General features: G+C 36.6%; 1 protein-coding gene across 1 annotated transcript in view; it reads left to right on the plus strand.

Annotated features, from left to right (window-relative positions):
* Positions 1–4,968, plus strand: part of LOC121398981 (leucine-rich repeat-containing protein 2-like) — a 77,571-nt gene extending 72,603 nt beyond the window's left edge. The window contains exons 7-8 of the mRNA XM_041578694.1: positions 2,563–2,584; positions 4,843–4,968. Coding sequence (XP_041434628.1) covers positions 2,563–2,584; positions 4,843–4,968 — 148 coding nt within the window. The remainder of the gene's footprint in view (positions 1–2,562; positions 2,585–4,842) is intronic.
* The last annotated feature ends 16,190 nt before the right edge of the window (positions 4,969–21,158 follow it).

Here is a 21,158-nt window from a genome sequence, read left to right on the forward strand (position 1 = left end):
GTTTTAGGGGCCCATTTTTTTCCCAGAATCTCAAACACTTTGGGGCCGATTCACTAAGCTCGAGTGAAGGATTCGAATGAAAAAAATTCGAATTTCGAAGTATTTTTTGGGTACTTCGACCATCGAATTGGTTAAATTCGTTCGAATTCGAACGAAATCGAACGAATTGAAGTAAAAATCGTTCGACTATTCGACCATTCGATAGTCAAAGTACTTTCCCTTTAAAAAAACTTCGACCCCCTACTTCGGCAGATAAAACCTACCGAAGTCAATGTTAGCCTATGGGGAAGGTCCCCATAGGTTTGCTAACCTTTTTTTGATCGAAGGATTTTCCTTCGATCGTTGGATTAAAATCGTTCGAATCGTTCGATTCGAAGGATTTAATCGATCGATCGAACGAAAAATCCTTCAAACGATCGATCGCAGGATTAGCGCTAAATCCTTCGACTTCGATATTCGAAGTCGAAGGATTTAAATTCGAGGGTCGAATTTCGAAGGATTTTTTACTTCGAAATTCGACCCTTAGTGAATCTGCCCCTTTGTGGGTTTCCTAAATTTCCAAAAAGCTAAAACAAATGTAGGCTTTATTAAGTGTAAAAACCAAGAAAACCTGCAAGGCAAAACTTCACCAAGTAAAAGTTGTCAAGGTCCTATAGAAGTCAACAGGAGCTGCACTGATCTGATTGGACTGCTTTATATCAATATGGACTTCAAAATGGTTTTTTGATTTTTTTTGCTAAGAATTTTTTAGAAAGACTCACATTTTTAAAACGTTTTCGAGGCTGTTGTATTGTTTACTGCATCATTTAATGCTTTTTTCATTCGTTCTATATATATTTAATCATGTTTATAGAGTTTGTGAATTGTAGTTGCGGTTTCAAAATCCTTGAATACAACCTTCTAATAAAAAAAAGCCTTCAAGTGTCTCACTGTAACATGTAGCTAGCTAAAATGGATGCAGATGTAAGACTGAGCTACTCTTTACAGCAGCTGCAAAGTGTGTACATTTAAAACCAATGTCTGAAAGCTGCATAAATAGTTTTCAGATGTAATGTAGATTTATTATAGAATAGAACTGATTACTGCATTAACACAGTGTATGAGGATACAGCTTTCCATGATATTCAAATAGACTAGAAATCATTAAAAATAAGTCTGGTTGCTTTTATACGTGCTTACTAACATAAAAGACAAGCTAACAAAGAGAAAAGATGTGTCTTTATTTAGCCAGCTTATGCATATCTTAGTTATGAAATGTCAGCTAATTTGTTTATAACAATCCCACTCCCCCGTCATTTTAACTGTTTGGTCTGAGGACCTAACTGCCAATGTTGCAGAATTTATTTTTCTCAGATCCATGCTTCTATTTAAGGGCTGTAATCTCAGGCTTGACAGAATTAGGTGAGTAGGTAGCCTTTGGTAGATTTATAACTTATTTCTACTATTTCCACCACTTTGAAAAAATTCAATAACAATATTTGTCAGATGAAAATCATGTATAGAACAATGAATATGTGAATATTTACCTTTGCAGGGGAGTGTTATATCGGAAATACCCCTAATACAAACAGTATATATATTAAAAAAAAAAAAAACACCTTAAACATACATAAGGGAGGGAAAAGACAGCTGGTAAATGTCACATGATCAGTATTGCAAACATTAATAGTACATATCACTTTAAGTGCTTTCTTTATCATTAATAGTACGTATCGCTTTAAGCATAACGTTTAAACACACGTAAAAAACTAGACACAATATATCCCCTGGTTCATATCACTAACAAGTTAAAATCAAGACATTTTGTAACCACATAATAACTCTACTTGGACATTTAAATAACTAATGTTACAATTACGTCAAAATCTGAAGAGTAAAAAGCACAATGTCTCTATCTACCTAATTACAAAGGACTGTTCTATTCATAATTGATTTGGTTACATTCTGTAAGTTCTGTGTTACATACTATCTCTTCATTCGACGTTCACCATATATTATGGTATAGAACTGATTTTAACACAGCAATTTATAAATTGATAACCTACCTGCCATCAGAAATTACCAATCTTACTAAATTAAGACTGTGGTGACATCTTGGTTGAAATACCATCTGCTTTAGTAGATAATCCATCTCTAAAGTAAAATGTACTCGGTTTGGTTAATATGCAGAGAAAATTTCATCTCAAGACACAGAATTTTGGCAGGCACTTAGCTAACTGTCTGACCATCCTGCATGTATGGGCAACTTACATCTACTACAGGGGATTTTGAAAGCACCTGAACAGTTCAGAGTCGGTCAGACTGCAGGAGTTATTTCAGACTTATTGCAGCTTGCTCACTGCAGAAAAATAGTTTAACCCTGTAAGTAACAATAAGCGTGCAGGGGAGGTTAATAAGAAATAGGAATCTTAGCCCCCCCCCCCAGTGATTTTAATCACTTACCTGATAACCCAGGTCAGTGCTCCCATTTGCTAAAAATTCTACTGGCCTGGGATATATCTGTAGAAGCTCATCATCACCATATTCTTTGATTTCTTCTGTCTTCTTTTCATTTTGCTCCAGGAACACCACCCTAGAATATCAGGTAAGTGATTATAATCACTAGGATTTGCCTAACATTTGGCACTCCCCAGTGATTCTAACGTTCCTTCTCATTTAGATTAATGCCACACAGGGCTGACATTTGGCTGAGTTCAGGCACATGCAGCCGATTTTAGCACCGAAATGCAAACTCTCCTGTGTGGCATTACCCTTAAGTGATACTGTAGTTTTGCAGTGAAATAAATTCACAGTCAATGTATACAGTCATATGAAAAATTTTGGGAACCCCTCTCAGCCTGCATAATAATTTACTCCACTTTTAACAAAAAAGATAACAGTGGTATGTCTTTCATTTCCCAAGAACATCTGAAGGCTGGGGTGTTTTCTGAACAAAGATTTTTAGTGAAACAGTATTCAGTTGTATGAAATTAAATCAAATCAATGCAATATTTTGGGTACCCTTGTAATTTTGCTAATTTGAATGCATGTAACTGCTCAATACTGATTACTGGCAACCACAAACTGGTTGGATTAGCTTGTTTAACCTTGAACTTCATAGGCAGGTGTGTTCAATGATGAGTAAGGGCATTTAAGGTGGGCAATTGCAAGTTGTGCTTCTGTTTGACTCGCCTCTGAAAAGTGACAGCATGGGATCCTCAAAGCAACTCTCAAATAAATTTCAACTGTAGGCAATCGGGAAATGGAAGGCCACAGGCACAGTTGCTATAAAACCCAGGTCTGGCAGGCCAAGAAAAATACAGGAGCGGCATATGCGGAGGATTGTGAGAATGGTTACAGACAACCCAAAGATCACCTCCAAAGACCTGCAAGAATCTTGCTGCAATTGGTGTATCTGTACATCGTTCTACAATTCAGCGCAATTTGCACAAAGAACATCTGTATGGCAGGGTGATGAGAAAGAAGCCCTTTCTGCACAATCATTTTGAAACAAAGTGCTTTGGACTGATGAGACAAAATTGAATTATTTGGTCATGACACAAAGCTCTTTGCATGGTAGAAGTACACAGATCTATGTCCTCTAAATTAGGCAAAAACATGTCAGATTGCACCTGCTTTTTGCACTTTGCCTCCTACTCTGCACATGATTAATGACCCTTTGGGCTACTAAACAGAGAAGTATTTCTTAACAATAGAGTGGTCATATTGCTTTAACAAGACTCAAGAAATAAATTTGCTCCTATGAGCAGTTAGTACTGCTGTCCAGTATGATTTATTACTTATTATTAAACCTCATCAAGTCAGCAATAACAAGCTAGTGAACCTTCCCAAGGACATCTGTTTTAATGTATTTAATGTAATTGTACTTTAAGGCTAAGCCATGGAGCTGGTGCACATTCACAGCACACATTTTTAATAGTTCATATTTATTTTTATTTCTAGAGGATGCAAAAAGACAAGTGGAGGCTAAATTGGTAAACATATGTATTTTGAATTCAATGCAACAAGTTAAAAGCATAAGGTAACATACAAAACTTTGCTCAGCATTTTACAATATTTACCCTTTTAGAAATAAAAGTATGAGGAGCATTCATTAAATGCACTAGCCTGCATTCCCAAACTGGAGCCATGGTATGATGTAGAAATGTGCAGCGTCCTGTGGCAGTGCTGAATAACTAATAGAGGGAGAAAAGTACAAGGATAGTGATTTGCTATTTCGTTTCAGGGTTTGTGACAACAAAGGGTAACCATTCATTTGCTCAGTTATTTCCATTAATTAAGTGCAGGTTTCAGTATAAATTAGTTTAATACATTGAGGGGCACATTTACTAAGCTCGAGTGAAGGATTCGAATGAAAAAAAGTATTTTTTGGGTACTACGACTGTCGAATAGGCTACTACGACCTTCGACTTCAATTTAGATTTGAACGATTCGAACTAAAAATCTTTTGACTATTCGACCATTCGATAGTTGAAGTACTGTCTTTTTAAAAATTAATTTGACTTCATACTTCGGCAGTTTAAACCTACCGAGGTACAATGTTAGCCCCAGCACTTTTCTAACCTTTTTGTGATCGAAGAAAAATCCTTTGATTGATCACTTAAAATCGTTCAAATTGAACGATTTTTACTTCGATCGAAGAATTTGCGCTAAATCCTTAGAATTCGATATTCAAAGGATTTCAATTTGAGGGTCGAATTCGACCCTCGATATTCGACCCTTGATAAATGTGCCCCTGAATGTTGAATTCCATGCTAAATGCCTATTTAGTGTTCACATGACTAACCTCAACCAGTTTGTAAAAAGAACATTTAAATGTACCTTTTTTCTCTTTTTTGCAAGTATATAAAGCTAATTGATAGTTTATGTCTAGAGGCTAAAGAAGAAAAGGAAAGTACCAAGGATCGAGAATATTTTGAGAAAGAATTTATGAAGACCTACATTGAAGATCTTACATATAGAGGTTAGATCTCACATATTAGCAATCATATATATATATATAACATAGTCTTCTTACATAGATCAAACAAGTAGTAGCCCCATAACACACAACCAAAGGATGAATGCTGAAATGTATTATTACAAAGAAATCCTTTCGGCTTCATAGAAGGTAAAATTCAGGGTCGGACTGGGGGGCCCGGGGCCCACCGAGAATGCTGTCCAGGGTCCCCCCTCCGGGTCCCCCGCCCCCCTACTAAGACGCGTCGGCCCAGTGAGTGAGCCATCCGGCGCGCATGCGCAACAGCGCAGCTCGCCGATTGCGATTCTAAATATCTGGAGAAGGGTTCTTGCCCGGCGGGAGCCCACGACAGTTGGGCCCAATGGGTTTTTTCCCGGTGTCCCGCTGGGCCAGTCCGACACTGGTAAAATTGTACCTTGGATTAAAAGACCAGCCTTCATATTGTAGTTACTTTTGTCAAATGGAAGTATTGCCAGTTGACTGTATAATTATTTAAGTCTTACCTAAACAGACATTATTTGCAAGTTAGATTACGCCAAGAAAAAAGCTAATGGGGTGGGACATGGCATAACATTACCACTAGGGATGCACCGAATCCAGGATTCGGTTCGGGATTCAGCCATGATTCGGCCGTTTTCAGCAGGATTCTGATTCGGCCGAATCCTTCTGCCCAGCCAAACCAAATCTGAATCCTAATTAGCATTTGCAAATTAGGGGCAGGGAGGGAAATCATGTGACTTTTTGTCACAAAACAAGGAAGTAAAAATGTTTTTCCCATTCCGACCGCTAATTAGCATATACAGATTAGGGTTCGGATTCGGTTCGGTATTCGGCCGAATCTTCCACAAAGGATTCGGGGGTTCGGCCGAATCCGAAATAGTGTATTTGGTGCATCCCTAATTACCATTAGTCTAACAGTCAAAGGATTGATAGGGAATTCTGAGTCATTTGAAAAGTTTCCAGGTCCTGATGAGGGCACTTCACTGTTGTTGAATGGAAGACTCAAAAGATAGAATTTAGGAAGAACAATCTCCTGCATCTGCTCATAGCCTGTATATTGAATTATTTACATTAACTGCTAACTCATTGCTTTCTTTGACCGTTATTTTTTAAAAGGCAAAATAAAAACAATAACAATTCATTTTAGCAATAACACATAACTTATTAAAATGTTAACGGTGTCTATGCTATTCAATTTGTGCTACCATTTAAACACAATTGTGGTGTGTCCTCCTTAGAGCCTTACAAAGACTTAGTATATTCCTCCCCAAATAAATGTTTTTCCTGTCCATCACAGGTAACCAATGAAGAAAAATTCATAATTCTTGAAATTTTCCACATTCCAAGAAATGATTTTCTTTATCTCAGAGTTTCTATGTTACAAGAAAGCACATTCCCCTTATTAATATGTTGCCATTCTGCTGTTGACCAGTGGTGCCTTTTTAACCTGTCCTGTACCAGACAAGAATTCAGTTTACTCCTTTGCACCAGAAGCTCTTTTGTCCATCTCAATATTGCACTATTTATACTGTTTTATGAAGAATATTTTTTTATAACTATTCCACTGTATAAATTTAGGCAGTTTCATAAAGTTTTGAATTTGAATGCTGCATTTGCTTCAATAAAAACAGAAACCGTTCTGAAACCTTTTTACCATGTACTCAGGATTCATAAGATGGAAATGCATTTCTGAAGAGTACAATACAGTAGATATTCCTGAGAGTTTAAATTTCACAAGAAGTTTCATTTCGGCATTCAGCTCTCATATTGATTTTCTTATCTCTAATGTATACTTTTCAGTGTTTACTATAAAATGGCTTTGGCGACCAGTGAAAAGACCTATAAGCAAACTGTTCATTGAGAAATCATTTATATGTAATAAAGTGTAAAACTGAAAATTTTCATACTTTGATGAAGCAATAAAAACAACATTAAACCAATTATTTTGAACAAAAATGTGTAATTCTGCTCAATGAGTGATTGACTTGCTAGGCAGTAGTCTGGCTATAATATTAGCAGGTAGGTTTCCCTTACACACAGGGAGGCACATTTTTCAAGGGTCGAATTTCGAATTCATGTGAGTTTAAACTCCCCTAAACTTCCATAAATTTGACTAGTCGAAATGTATTAATAAAATCATATTTTTTAAACTCGGACGAATTTAAAAGATCTGAAAATTTGAATAAAATTCGATTTTAACTCAAACTCAATTCAAGTTTTTTCTCTGAAAAAAACTTGAATGTCAGGAAGGCTGCAAACATCTCCAAATTGATCCCTGGACATCTACTATTGGCTTAAACAGCAATTCGGCAGATTTTAGGTGGCGAATAGTTGAATTTGAATGGGCCAGAGTATGATAAATCTAGAAAATCGAATTTGAAAAAACTTGAATCTAATTTGGAGAATTCCCTTGTCAAATTTGACAGTTTTGACCATAAAAAAATTCTGACTTTTAAAGAAGTCAATCTGCTCCAAACAAGGGCGATTCTAAGCCTATTGCCACCTGAGGCCGCTCCTGCTATGCCACCTTCCCTCACTTAGCTTTTTTTTCACACGAGAGGGTCCAGGGGGGGGCGCATTACTAGTGCACATAGCGCATCACACTTTCTGCACTAGAAGAGCTAAAGTTACAAGGAGTGGCTTTTTGGAGCCTCTCGTAACTAGGGAGCTGCTGCCGCCTAAGGAAAAATTTCTCAACTCACCTAATGCAGCAGCGCACCTGGCTCCAAAACATGGTAATTTATCTAGAAGGGCTTGATGAGGGGATTGGTGAGGGGCTGCTCATAGAATACTGAATCTATTTACAATAATGGTGGGTGTGTGGGTGTGGGTGTGGGGGTGTGTGTGTATGTTTATTATTTGGAAATATTATGAAGAAAAACATTACACAGAAAACACAAGTGTATCAGAAGAAATAAAGCTTAACTAAAAAAGTAGGGTAGAAATGTTGTACATTATGTTTTAGGCTTCTGCACTAGCCCAATGCATCCACAGCCCTTTAGCAGGGAAGATCTGTGTCTCCAAAGTTGCCCCAGTAGCTCCCCATTTTCTTTTCTGCTGATTCACCGCACATGCTCTGTGCTGATGTCACTTACTGAGCTTAGGAACCAACTCAAAATATACAGTACACATAGAAGCCCATTTTTTTAAAGTCCGAATTTATCTCAATATTTTCTGAAAACAACTCTGACCAAATCCGCACAGGTTTTTTTCTCCTTATTTATTGATACACTTTGCTGAAAATTTTGTTTGGAACAATCGGGAATCTTTTGTATTTTCCACCCAAATTTTTTTTGCCCAATAAGCACGAAATATTCAGATTATTGCATGAAACCCAGCGCAGATCAAAATATCTTTCGGACTTCTCCCATTGACTTATATGCATTGCCTAAACTATTTTGTAGGGGGAAAAAAACAGTGGTATACTAAAAATGCTTGGTAAAATAAAAATAGTTTTAAAAACACCTAAAATAAAAACATTACTTGGGAAAGCTGTGTAACTGCACCGGTTTGTTGCTGTTTCTTTCAAATTTAAGGTGCAGGAAGAAATCTGGCCTTTAGTAAATCCGATCCCATATTGTATGTGTACAGAGTCATTTCATATAAGTCAGATGGATCTATGTCACACTCAACTTCTTCCATTACGCTCAAATGCAATTTGTTTGGAATAAAGGTAACGCAAGAACCTCGCTGTTTTATCACAGCCTTCAGAACTGCATTTCTAGAGATCATGCACAATACATACTACACTGGTTTGTATGATTTCCAAACCTGCTCTGCTACTGGCTGGACTTCTTGTATAAATTAAAGAAAATGCTATTGCTTTTGTGATTTCCCGACGCAGAATACTGAACATTTTTCATTTAAATTTAGTTGGGTCTCTATTCTAAAAATGTAATATTTGTTTGTTTTGTTTCAGAAACCACTCCCAGCTATACAACCAAAGTGTCATTTAATCTGCAGATATAACATGGGGACTGAAATGAGTGTTCTCCAGAGGAACTGCTGTTATTATCCTTAAAACCAAATCACACGATCTTACAAACAACACAAAGTTCAGAGCATGATAAGTTATCATGTATATGACCGAAAATAAATTATGTACAGCGAAAAACTGTATGCGAAAGTTGAAATGAGAAATGTTGTTATAAGTTTGGTTTTAAAGCTAGCATGTTTCTTTCAGAAATTACAAGGGAAATGTCACAGTATGCATTCTAAAGATGTCACGGAACAAATCAAAGTTATAAATTTTAGGTGAGTTTCCTGCATTTGCTAATAGAGAAAATACACATTAGATTGAAAAGTGTTCCATATCTTGATGCAAACAAAGAAGGGACAAATAGAAAATGACTGGAAAACAAAATACATTACAAAAAATGCACATCTACATAGCAAATACCACAATCTGTTTCTCTTTTAATCTCAGAAGAGGAATCAATATAGCCGTTTATATTTATAGATGTATAAGTCACTTTGTGTAGAATTAACAATGCCTATATGTTTCGCTGGATATATCATGTTAAATGAAAGTAAAAGATCAGTAAGGGCCTTCGTTATCAAAATTTTGATTTATGTCGTTTTAGAGTTTTATTCAACCTCAACTAAACTCACATTTTTAAAAAGCGTCACTATAAAAAATGTAAAAAGCACAAACAAATAAAATGAGGAGTGAATATGAACACAACTAAACCTTTAAATCCTTGTTTTGTAAGATTTTTTATGCAATTACAGCCAAATCAAAAATCCAGACAACAGTGAAGTATGTAAAGATTTTACAATTTGATAAGGACATCTCCCACTGACTTCTACCTGACCTTGTCATCTTTTACAAGGTGGGTTTTTGAGTTTTTTGCTCTTTTTACACTGCTGGGTTATTTACTAAAATCTGAAAAATTCTCACTTTTTTCTTAAAACCACTTTGACCAAAACCCCCATTGAGATGGAGTACTTTTTCTGACTTTTAGCAGCCTCAGGGTTTAATAAACCACGGGAAAAATGTTTTTTCTCTCCAAAAAAAAATGATGTTTTCCCCTTTAGAACTCAAAAAAAAATCTGACTTTAATAAATAAACCCCTTAATAAATATCAAAACTTTCATGGTTTAGAAAAATTAAAACGCGTATTCATCTAAGGTCAAATTGATTGGTTTTAGATGCTTTTGAAACTAAACTCACAAACTCTAAACTAATTTATTAAAATATCCAAATATAAAAAGTATGAATGAAAAAAAAAGCAATGAACAAAAAAATGTTGTTTTTGTTTTTCCGGCAATTCCCAGTGGAAAAAAATCAGAAAAAAAATCAGAAAACATAGTTAGATACTAAGGGGCATATTTATCAAGGGTCGTTTTTCGAATTGAAAAAACGTAGAAATTCGAATTTAAAAAGACCAACCGAAATTAAGTCCAAGGTTTTTTTTTTGTCGAATAGGTCCGTATTCAATCGAATAGGTCCGTATTCGGCCAAATTCGAATCATATGAATCGAAAGAATATCAGATTCGATCAAATTTGAATCAAAGTTTTTCCCAAAAAAAACTTTGAGTCCACCAATTGACTCCAAATAGGTTCTAGGAGGTCCCCCATAGGCTAAAATAGCAATTCGGCAGGTTTTAGATGGCGAATGGTCGAAGTTGAATTTTTAAAGAGACAGTACATGATAAATTTCGATATTCACATTTTTTGCAAATTCGAATTGAATTTGGACTATTCCCTAGTCGAAGTACACAAAAATAGCTTGAAATTCTAATTTTTTCAATACGAAAATTCACCTCAACCATTGATAAATCTGCCCCTTAGTATGTCCGTATTGCTGGGGGTTATTGGAAAAGAGGAAACCATGTATTACTAATAAGGGAAGAAGCTCGAAGTTTTATTTAAAACTTTAAGGTACTACCCTATCTTGATGCATTGTGTGTAGTGATGAGCAAATTTTTTTGCCAGCATGGATTTGCAGCAAAATTCTGCAATTAGCCATCTGCATATTGTTTGCTTTACATTGTGGCAAAAAAAAAAACTGTGAAAAATTTTGCCACGACAATCACCAAGACAAAATTGCCACTACACAAAAAAAGTTGCCATAAGAAAAAACGCCCTTGACTTTAATGCATTTGGAGTGAGAAAAAATTGCAGTGTTTTGACTTCAATGCGCTTTGCACATTTTTCAATGCGCTTTGCACAATTTCATTATTGACACCATGTCCTAAAAGAGACAACGTTCAAACACAAATACAAAAAAACTGCATGCCACAACCTGAGTGAAAGGATGCTAATTTGCACCCATATTGATTGATGGTGGGCAAGTTACAACAGACGTAATTTAGCAAGGCACCTGCAACCAATTATGCATACATTCACATTTGCACTTTGCACTGCATTCATAGATTAGCCTTCACGTGTTAAGTTTATGTGCAAAATGGTCCCCTCTCCCTTCCCAGACTGTTTTTTAAATATTTAGGCAGGGATTTGCAACTCTTACTGGAGAATAAAATATTATGTTTTTAAAGTGGTAACTATACTGCCACCCCAGAAAACAGTTCTACACAGTTTTTATCTGAATTTTCTGCTACTACAAACTTCGGTTATATCCATTTTTTTACGCTTATTTATTACATTTTCCCGAAAATTTGCTTTGCGGGAAAAAATCTAATTTTCATTATTTTTTCAGATTTTTCATCCCCAAAACTTTCTTATGCTTTTTTGCACAAAACCCAGTGCACATAAAAAAAATCAGTGGGACTTCTCCCATTGACTTATATGCAACCTTGACAGGTCTGAAATGCCAGATTTTCTGATTCTGACTTTTCCATTTTCAGGATTTAATAAATTTGGAAAAATTAGTGATTTTTTGAAAATCCGATTTTATAAAACAAAAAATCAAAAAATGTTTGGGATTTTTGAATTGGGAGTTTAGTAAATAACCCCCTTAGTGTAGGTATTCATTAAATTGAATCATTTAGAAAAGAACCATAATGTAATCTGATTGTTAGAGTTCTTGCCTCACTGGCTCTGCATTTCAATTACAGTACATTTGTTTTTAAATTAGTTGTTGAACCTGCTGTTGTGCAGTTCAATCCTATTTGCATTCCTAATAATTGCAAAAAGCCATGCTTCTAAATAACGTTGTTGATTTGCTTCAATTTTACATTTGTTTAAATTGCTGTATAAGAAAATACATGTGATTATGTATATATCAGTATAGCTTATATTTTACTGACAATCATGGGTATGCAGCACTTGCCTTTCTTATTTTATTTAAATACATTGCATCTTGTAGCTTGATCAGAGCCCCTGCAAAGTTTTCTTCATGGTCAATGGGGGAAATGTAAGAAAATTTGCAAAGAGAAGAGGTTTGTGAATAAAAATTTGCATGTCGCAATGTAATATTCTTTCTTAGGCTTTTATTGCATTGCAAATCTTAATTGTGAACCTTTAACACCTGCTTGAAGGTGGAGTCAACTTTTGGAGCAAAAGTTCCAAGGTTTTATTGCTAGCGATGGGCGAATTTACTAGCCAGGCACTAATGCGCAGTGAATTCCCGCGATTCGCTGCCGGCGAATACATTTGAGAAACCGCTGTGAAAATTCACCCAACTGATGCCGGCATCCGTTTTTCCAGACGCCGCCACATTTTCGTGAATTTTTCGCTGTCTCACGAATTTCACCGGAAATTCGCAAATTTTTCGGCGAAGCAAAACGCCCCAAATTCGCCCATCACTATTTATTGCGTACACTGCACACTATCGCAAACTAATAAAATATTTGCAATCGTCATCCTACTGTCACGTGAGGGGCAGAGGGTTTGCAAAGGCAAAACTGCTCACATATATATGAATTGTGAACTATTTTTGTGTTAGTAACCAATGTTACATTCCCCCATATGTGTTCAAGATACAGTTAGGCCCAGAGGTACTATCTGGTTCTGCATAATAATTATATTCCAATGTCTCATGGAATTGCTGGTTATCTGGTGTTAAAAATGCATCTCGCAATATGTTATTGCCTTTTATTGTACCTATTCATCCTAGTCCCTTTTCAGCAGTCAGTCTGATTAAATATAGGTCACTCATTAATATATTCAGTAATCTGCCAACGGAAATGACACAGAAGAAACATTATTGTATTTGTTATGAGAGAATGTGGTGAATTCCACATTTTGATTGGGTTTTGGATTATGACGCATGGTATTGTGATTAAGATAAAATATCCTGACCTATGGGCTGTCCTCTGGGTATTACATAGTGTTTACTCTACCAATCTCCACTCTCCACTTTAATTTTTTCTGTTGTTTTTCCTGGATTCTCAGATCTCCTTTTTTCTGAAAGCCAAAATGTCTAAAGTAAGAGTCAAAACTATTAATGTGACTCATATCTTTCTTATAATAAAATAAAAGTGAACATATTATATAAATACATTTGCCCCCATGTGTAATGACATTTGCCCGGGGTCAGTAACTAAAAGTAACCAATAAGATTTTTGCTTTTAAACAGGTGATCAGTAAATGCTATCTGCTGATTGGTTGCTATGGCTTATTGCTCCTGAGCAAATTGTGTATTTTATTACATAATACCCATAGGCTATTTACCTTTTTTGGTGTTACTGGCCTGTAGCTAAATGTGGAAACACACAGCCTGGCATATATCGCTTTAAAGGGGAACTAAACCTTAAAAATTAATAGAGATAAAAGATTTTTTTTTTATATTCTGCATTTATTGCCACAGGTGGTCAACATCTTGGAAAGTTTCTGCAACACTCACATTCTCAGTGGGCTCTGAGCAGCTATTGAGAAGCTAAGCTTTGGGGCCGTCGCAAATTATCAAGCAGAAAATGAGGTTGGCCTTTAATATGAGCTGATGATACAGGGCTGATTGCATTCTGATGCTAGTTGCACTGGTTTCTGTGCTGCCATGTGGTAATTATCTGTATTAATTACTAATCAGTCTTATATTGTGACATTAATATTCTATGTGTACTGTGTCAGTCCCCAAGCTTAGTAAGTGACAGCAGCACAGAGCATGTGCAGTGAATCAGCAAAACTGCTATTAACCTACTATTGGCCTTGTTTAAAATTTTCTTTACATGGTTAAAAATGTCAGTTTGCTATAAATATCCTAAAATTCAGCAAGGGTATGGTACGGTATGATAAAAGGGGAAATAAAAACAACACAATGGTACTTTGTAATAAAACGATTTATATGTGTACATAAAACATAGTGGCAAAGTCCACTTCCATGCTGTTAAACATTGCTACAAGTAAGTAAGGAAGTGTCCAAGGTAATCTTGTGGCAATAAAAAAATGCTAAATAGTCATAAGGTTAAAGGAGACTTATAGGCTACATTAAAAAAAAAACCCTCAAATGATAGGTGGGCGTGCCCTAACGGTCCCTGCCAGAAGCACAGTAGAAGGGGGACAGGTAGCCAATCACAGCCCTGCAGTCACACAAGCACAGACAGGCTTCAGTTCCCTATCAGGTCCTGGTAGCTTCTGATTAGTTCCTATTCTACAGTACAGTAAGCGGAAAGCCGCCGGCTCCCCTGCACAGCCTGGGAATTCAGGGAACAGGAAGTGGAAGGGAGGGATTATTTGGGTTTTTGCAGTGATGCTCACCCAAGCCACCCAATAGCTGAAGTTTTTTGCACACAACTACACAACTAGAAAGCAAGGGAACTTGGACAGATGGAATAGAGGACATAATTCATTACTGTAAAAAGCTATTTAGTTTTCACCATTACAAAATTAAAAAAGTTTTAAAATACATAAAACAGGAATCTGGGTGAATTATAAGTATTAAAAATGAGTTTCTCTAACAGTGTGTATGTTGGTGTGTTTGTGGAGTATCTAGAGAAGGCTCTGTTTGTTTATATTTTTATAGAATGAAGCCCATAATGCTCCAGTCTTACTTGGCTATACAGGTATATTTAATTTACTCAAACACTTGTCTTATAAGAATGCCTAGGTTTCATGCTTAGTGTATGCTAGGTTTTATGAGAGTTTTGTTGATTCATCTGAAAGGTTTAGGCAGTAACCTATTTAATATATTTAAGAAGTCTTTGCTATTAATTTGCAAATGATTAATGTTGACTGATTTCCATCCACATGATTTGCCTTCATAATATGTAATGTGTGTTTCATATGCCCAAGGGAAATCTTGCTTAAGGGGGCCATTAGCTTTTAGTATGATATTGAATGTTACATTCCTATCAACTCTTTAAATGTTTTTAAATTATTTTAATTCTTAGCAACTCTTCAGTTGTCCCTCTTTTTTAAAGTTTTTGAATTATTTGCCTTCTTTTTCTGACTCTTTCCAACTTGCAATATAAAATACAATCAGGTTATAAGGGGTCATTGAAAAAAAGCTTTTACTCTGCAAGGCTACAATTTCTATTGTGATTGTTATTTTTTTTATTTAACTTAAGGCCTTCTCTCTCTCATTCCAGCAACTGTCTGGTAGCAAGGGCAAATTGAATAACAACTAAATAACTACTAATTTCAAACTGGAGAGCTGCTAAACAAAATGTAAGGAACGTACCTGGTGGTCTAGTGGGGGGATGGCAGGGACGCCTGCCGCCCCCTCGGCGTGGACGCCCGTCGCAGCGAGGAGCTTCTTTTAGGCCGCAGGCGCCGGCTTCTTAAGGCGCGCGGCGCGCTCCTGTGTAATTTAAAGGCGTGCTGACGTAGTGACGTCAGCGCGCAATGGCGCGTAATTCAAAATGCTATTTAAAGGCCATTAGGGCTGTGGGAGTTTGCCCGTGATAGGTTTTTACCTGGTGCTTCTGAGCTTTTGCTATTTCGTATCCTGAACTTGTTTGATTCCTGTTTGTGACCCTTGCCTGGCTTTTGACTATTCTGACCTCTGGATCCTGACCCTTGCCTGATTACCGACTACCTCCTCTGATTAACCCTCTGATTGACTTCCTGGTTTGACCCTTGCCTGCCTGATAACGTTTATTCTCTGCCTGCCTCGACCCGGCCTGATCTGACTACTCTTTTGCCTAAACGCTTTGTACTACGATCTTCTGTCCAAAGACTTTGCTTTACTGTCGTGCGCCTCTGCTTATCCAGAACCCTCATCTTGCACCTCTCGTTTAAGTCCAGGTGGCATCCAAGTAAGCCGAGGGCTCCTCCCGAGGCCCAAAGGCGGTCACACTACTGGTGAAGCACGAGCCGAGACCAGGGTGCCTGGTGTTTTGTTCTGGTGTTGGGTGCCGACCGTGACAAAAAAGCTAAATACTTTACAAAATGAAAACAGACTGCAATCTGTCTGACAATATCACTGATTGTATCACACTAGGGGGGTTATTTATTAAAGTCAGATTTTTTTTGGAATTTATCATTATTGGAATTTATCATGTACTGTCTCTTTTAAAATTCGACTTCAACAATTCCCATCTAAAACCTGACAAATTGCTGTTATAGCCTATGGAGGAACTCCAAAAACCTATTTGGAGACAATTGGTGGACTCAAAGTTTTTTTTGGGAAAAACTTTGAATCGAATTTGATCAAATGTGCTATTCTTTCGATTCATATGATTCGAATTTGGTCGAATATGGACCTATTCGACCAAAAAAAAAAAACCTTTGACTTAATTTCGGTTGGTCTTTTTGAATTTCAACGTTTTTTCAATTCGGAATTCGACCCTTGATAAATTTGCCCCCTAATGATCTGAGCTGGGTTTCACACAATAATCAGAATAATTTGTGGTTTTCAGGAATTAATCCAAAAAAATCCAAGCCCAGGGAAACCTTAATAAAATGAAATGGAGTTGTTATGATGCCCTACACATGTGCCCAGTGTATAGTTTATGTGCCATATGGTAGGAAATGTAGGGGGGAGTCCAAAAAATTTTTTATGGACTTTTGTAGCCTATCACTCTGAAAAAACTAAAAGACGCCAGCGTTTTTGGGACTTAGAAATTTTTTCAACTAAAAATTGAAGAAGCCATATACATTCCATTGCAGTTCGCCTGGTCGGAGCTGGTGAAGACAAGTCTGGCAGAACAGGTAACATTCAGTAAAATGCGCATCTTAGTAAATTTGCAAAGTAACGCTCTTTCGCCAGAGCGAAACTTCGCCTGGCGTAAGAGTGCGAAGTAGCGCTAGAGTCTATCTCCTTTGCAGGCGCTGGCGTAACTTCCTTTGAAGTTATGCCAGCGCCCGTTAGTAAATTGGCAAAGTACCGAAATGACGCCACGCTGGTGAATTTTCGCTAACGTTAGTCACTTCGCCCTTTAGTAAATTTGCCCCCAAGAGTCAGACTGTAGGTTCTACTTTGCATTACAGATAAACTGTTTGGAATACAATATTTTTAAATTGAGACGGAAAGCTAAAATCATATCTAGCAAGTTACCGCAAGTAGACTAAATTGTTCCAATTGAGCTTATTACTTTGAGCCGTTACCATTCGCTTCATCTGTGGGAATATAAGCAACTATTGTGTCAATTATAACAGCTGCTTTTAATGAAACTCAGTGATTCAGCTCTGCAGGGACAAATAAGAAATGTATCAACTAATGTATTAATTTAGAACAGTTTACAGTGTTTGTGACCCCACTCCCAGAGCTGCTTCAGAAAGACATGAGAACAGTGAAGAATCAAAATTTCATCAAAACGTCAAGATTAGAAAAACGGACACACGTAGAGGGTAATTGAAAAAACAAATGAACTGAAAAAAGGCGTTGGAAGGTGATCAACCTGTTTAACCTTGTTTTTAGTACTTGAGAATTGCTATGAAATTCCCATTTGGATTTCCGTTTTTCATTGGATATTGTGAATGGTTTTGTGACTTGCCTACTAAACAGATACAATTATAAAAGGGACATGGTTTCACAAAGTAATACAGGAAAATGTAAAAAATGTGATAATGTAATGGATATGAAAACAGCAATAATAGATGTTGGCAAAGGATTTTTAAACTGTAGTCTACACACATGCCTTTCTGTGCGAGCAATCTTTAAGGAAAAAAAACCTTCCCAATGTTCCTCGTTTTTACCAGAATGGACTTTTATAATTAAGAAAAACTATTCCAAAAACCCATTTGGCACAAAAACCCAAGTAAGTATACTAATCTCTTTAGCTTTTTGTGCCAAAAATTCTTTCTAATCTTTGTTCCCTTAAAAACAAAGATTTAACTTTAGTAAGGCAGAAATGTTGTATATTATGTTTTGGGCTTCTGTACCATCCCAAAGCAACCACAGCCCATTTATACAAATTTATACACCCATTTATATACAGCACATTTACAGTATATTAATGGTGTATGCAATTTGAAGGTCGTGCTTCTTTATGAGGTGCAAGTTGCAATAAGCCAGGGCTTACTGTAAAAAATGACCAATTGATAAGTACAGAGCTCCCTTTGCCAGTGGTATCGACTGATGCTAACTGTGCCAGGTGAATTGCAAGCAACTGAATGATATACAAGTATATACAGATGGTCCAGCATTCACCCTTCTTTTACAAAAACAGGTTATAATCCGTTTATCAACCTTCATAAATCTTTGGGCTTCTGGTATCTGGGGCAACATTCTGTGTCTGATTGTGGCTGGAGCAACTTACACAAGAATTCTGGGATATCACCATTTTTTCCACTTAGCACTCCTTTAGTATATGGGTTATGTTGTCTTTTCAACATAACTCTAAATAAAACATTCTGAGTCATCTCTTTTAGTGATGGGCGAATTTATTCACCAGGCGCAAATTTGCTGTGATTTCCCGCGATTCTCGAAACCGCAACAAAAATTCGCCAGCGTAAAAAAAAAAAACTGCCCGTTTCGCAAATTTTTCGCCGTTTTGAAAATTTCGCGGGAAATTCTCAAATTTTTTAGTGAAGCAAACCTCCCCAAATTCGTCCATCACTAATCTCTTTCAATATGCCCCTTTAGAGACAATCAAGAAGCATTGTGCCTGACAGTGCTGACATTTGTTAAGTCCAGTATTTCATTAATAACAGTTCATTAATCTCACTCTTCAAGGAGGAATGTTAGAAAGACTATTTCTATGACACAGAAGACATTTTAGCACATCTTTTTGCATGTTTTGCACATTACATTACATTAGTGTTCATGTTTAAAGGCTAATGCACAAAGGATTATGTTAAAAAAGTGCCATAGTACTTACTGTATATTCATAAGAAAGTAAGGTAAATTCCATCTTTACCCAGCAGGCATGACAGAAATGTGACATGAGCTACAACTTTAAAAAAAAGTCTTTTAGTAAAAATTCTAAAACTAAATGTGATGAACTCCAGAAAATGAATATTCACAAGTATAATATATATATATATATATATTGAACGTTGCTGCAGCTTGTCCAAAAAAAATCTTTATAATCTTCTACTTTTGTCCTTGGTACTGTAGATCAAAGCCACTTCAGATAGCAGCTCACAAATGTAATAATTACAATGAGAGACTCCGAGCTACTCTTATCTAGTGAGGGAGCCTTCTTCAGTATGCACAAAAGTAGGATAAGTTAAAGTGTTGTATCAAAGTTTCTAATAAATAATGATTTATACTCAACTGTGGTGATAGAATGTACCCAATATTATTACATTGTTGTTTAGAGGTTTTAGTAATAGTTTTGGAGCTGCATTGTGTCTGTTTAGGAATTGTTTCACCACCTACACTGAGGGGCAGATTTATTATGTGGTGAAAAAAACAGGAATAATTCAGCGGACATTGCCATGTAAAAGAAACAGTGTAAAAATGGCGTAATTGTTTATGCACTTTTTATTTGATAAAATAATTGATATCGTATGATTTTTGATTGGTTGTCCTTTTCTCGGTTCACCCTTATTTGTGCACTTTGGAGGGGGATGAGGGTGGGAAAAGGTCTGCAATAATCTTTACATATATGTTGAAGCATTACCTGCTGCCACAGACCAAACATGAAGTATTAGAGATAATATGTTGAGGGCTGGAGATGGTGGTTTGGAAAGAGCTCCTTGCAGTACTGATGTCCTCAGGTTGCAGGGGTCGTAGATGGACCTTTACATAACAAAGATAACTGCCTAGGGTTACTCTAAAGTAATGAGAGAACAATCTGATTGTATAACTTGGTTCCTCAATTTTTGGAGATTTCTTAAAGGAGAAGCAAAGTCTGTTTGCACTTGGGGGTGCCAAATGTTCAGTAAGGTTCTGTAAGGTTGTATCCATTGGAATCAAGTGTCGAGAGTGTGAGGACAGGTAAGGAGCCTCGTCTTCACCGGGGGGTAGTGTTATGGACCACCTGCAGCCGATAAACACAAATGTCTCGCTCTAGGGGTATTGGTACTGCTGCCAAGAAAGGGGGAATAGTTCAGGAAAGCTGAGCAGCTATGGGCAGGATAAATAGTGTATTTTGGTGTCTCTGAGTCAATGAGAGGCATTCACCTGATACATACCCTCTCTAAACCTTCATTAAAGCGGGCCTGTCACCCAGACATAAAAAGTTGTATAATAAAAGTCCTTTTTAAGTTAAACATGAAATCCAAATTATTTTTGTATTAAAGCATTCATAGCTGTTGTAAACTTATTTAAAAATCTCAGCTGTCAATCAAATATTGTCTGCTCCTCCCCTATGCCTTAGGCATAGAGGTGGGGCAGGCAATTACTTTCACTTTCCATTCAGCACCTCTTACATGTCACTGCTCTCCCCACATTCCCCCATTTCTCTTCACCAGGGCATGGAGATGGACATCTGATTGGTATCTGCCTGATAAATGTTTTTTTTTTTTGTCAGATATTGGTCCTCCTGAAAGTCAGCAAATTTAATTGGCTTTTTGTAATGTAACATCTGAGGTTATCAAAAAGGTTAATTCTGGATTATAACTAAAATTCTTTTAGTACACTAAGTTTCCCAATAGTGCCATAACTACAATATAAAAAAACCAAGGAACAAATGGAAATCACTTCATAATCAGCAAAGTCTCTACAGGGACAAACCTTCAGGAAAAGTCAGAATTATTGATCTTACACAATGTAGTGAATGGCATTTTAATAAGTTGTAACCAGTTGTTGGAAAAAAAACGTAGATCAAAATAAAGAAATCTCACATTGTCAGTTAAAATGACATCCTGCAACACAACACTTTTTTTAACATTAACAAGCAAGTTACTAACTAACTAGGGTGGTTGTGTAATAGAAATTGCCAAGTTTGGCTCTGTTCGGCAGTACACCTGGTTTATATGGAACCAAAACTTTCCTACAAACCAGTAATTCAAAAAGAAGCACC

The sequence above is a fragment of the Xenopus laevis genome, chromosome 1S, assembly GCF_017654675.1.
Source record: "Xenopus laevis strain J_2021 chromosome 1S, Xenopus_laevis_v10.1, whole genome shotgun sequence".
Classification (NCBI taxonomy): Eukaryota; Metazoa; Chordata; class Amphibia; order Anura; family Pipidae; genus Xenopus; species Xenopus laevis.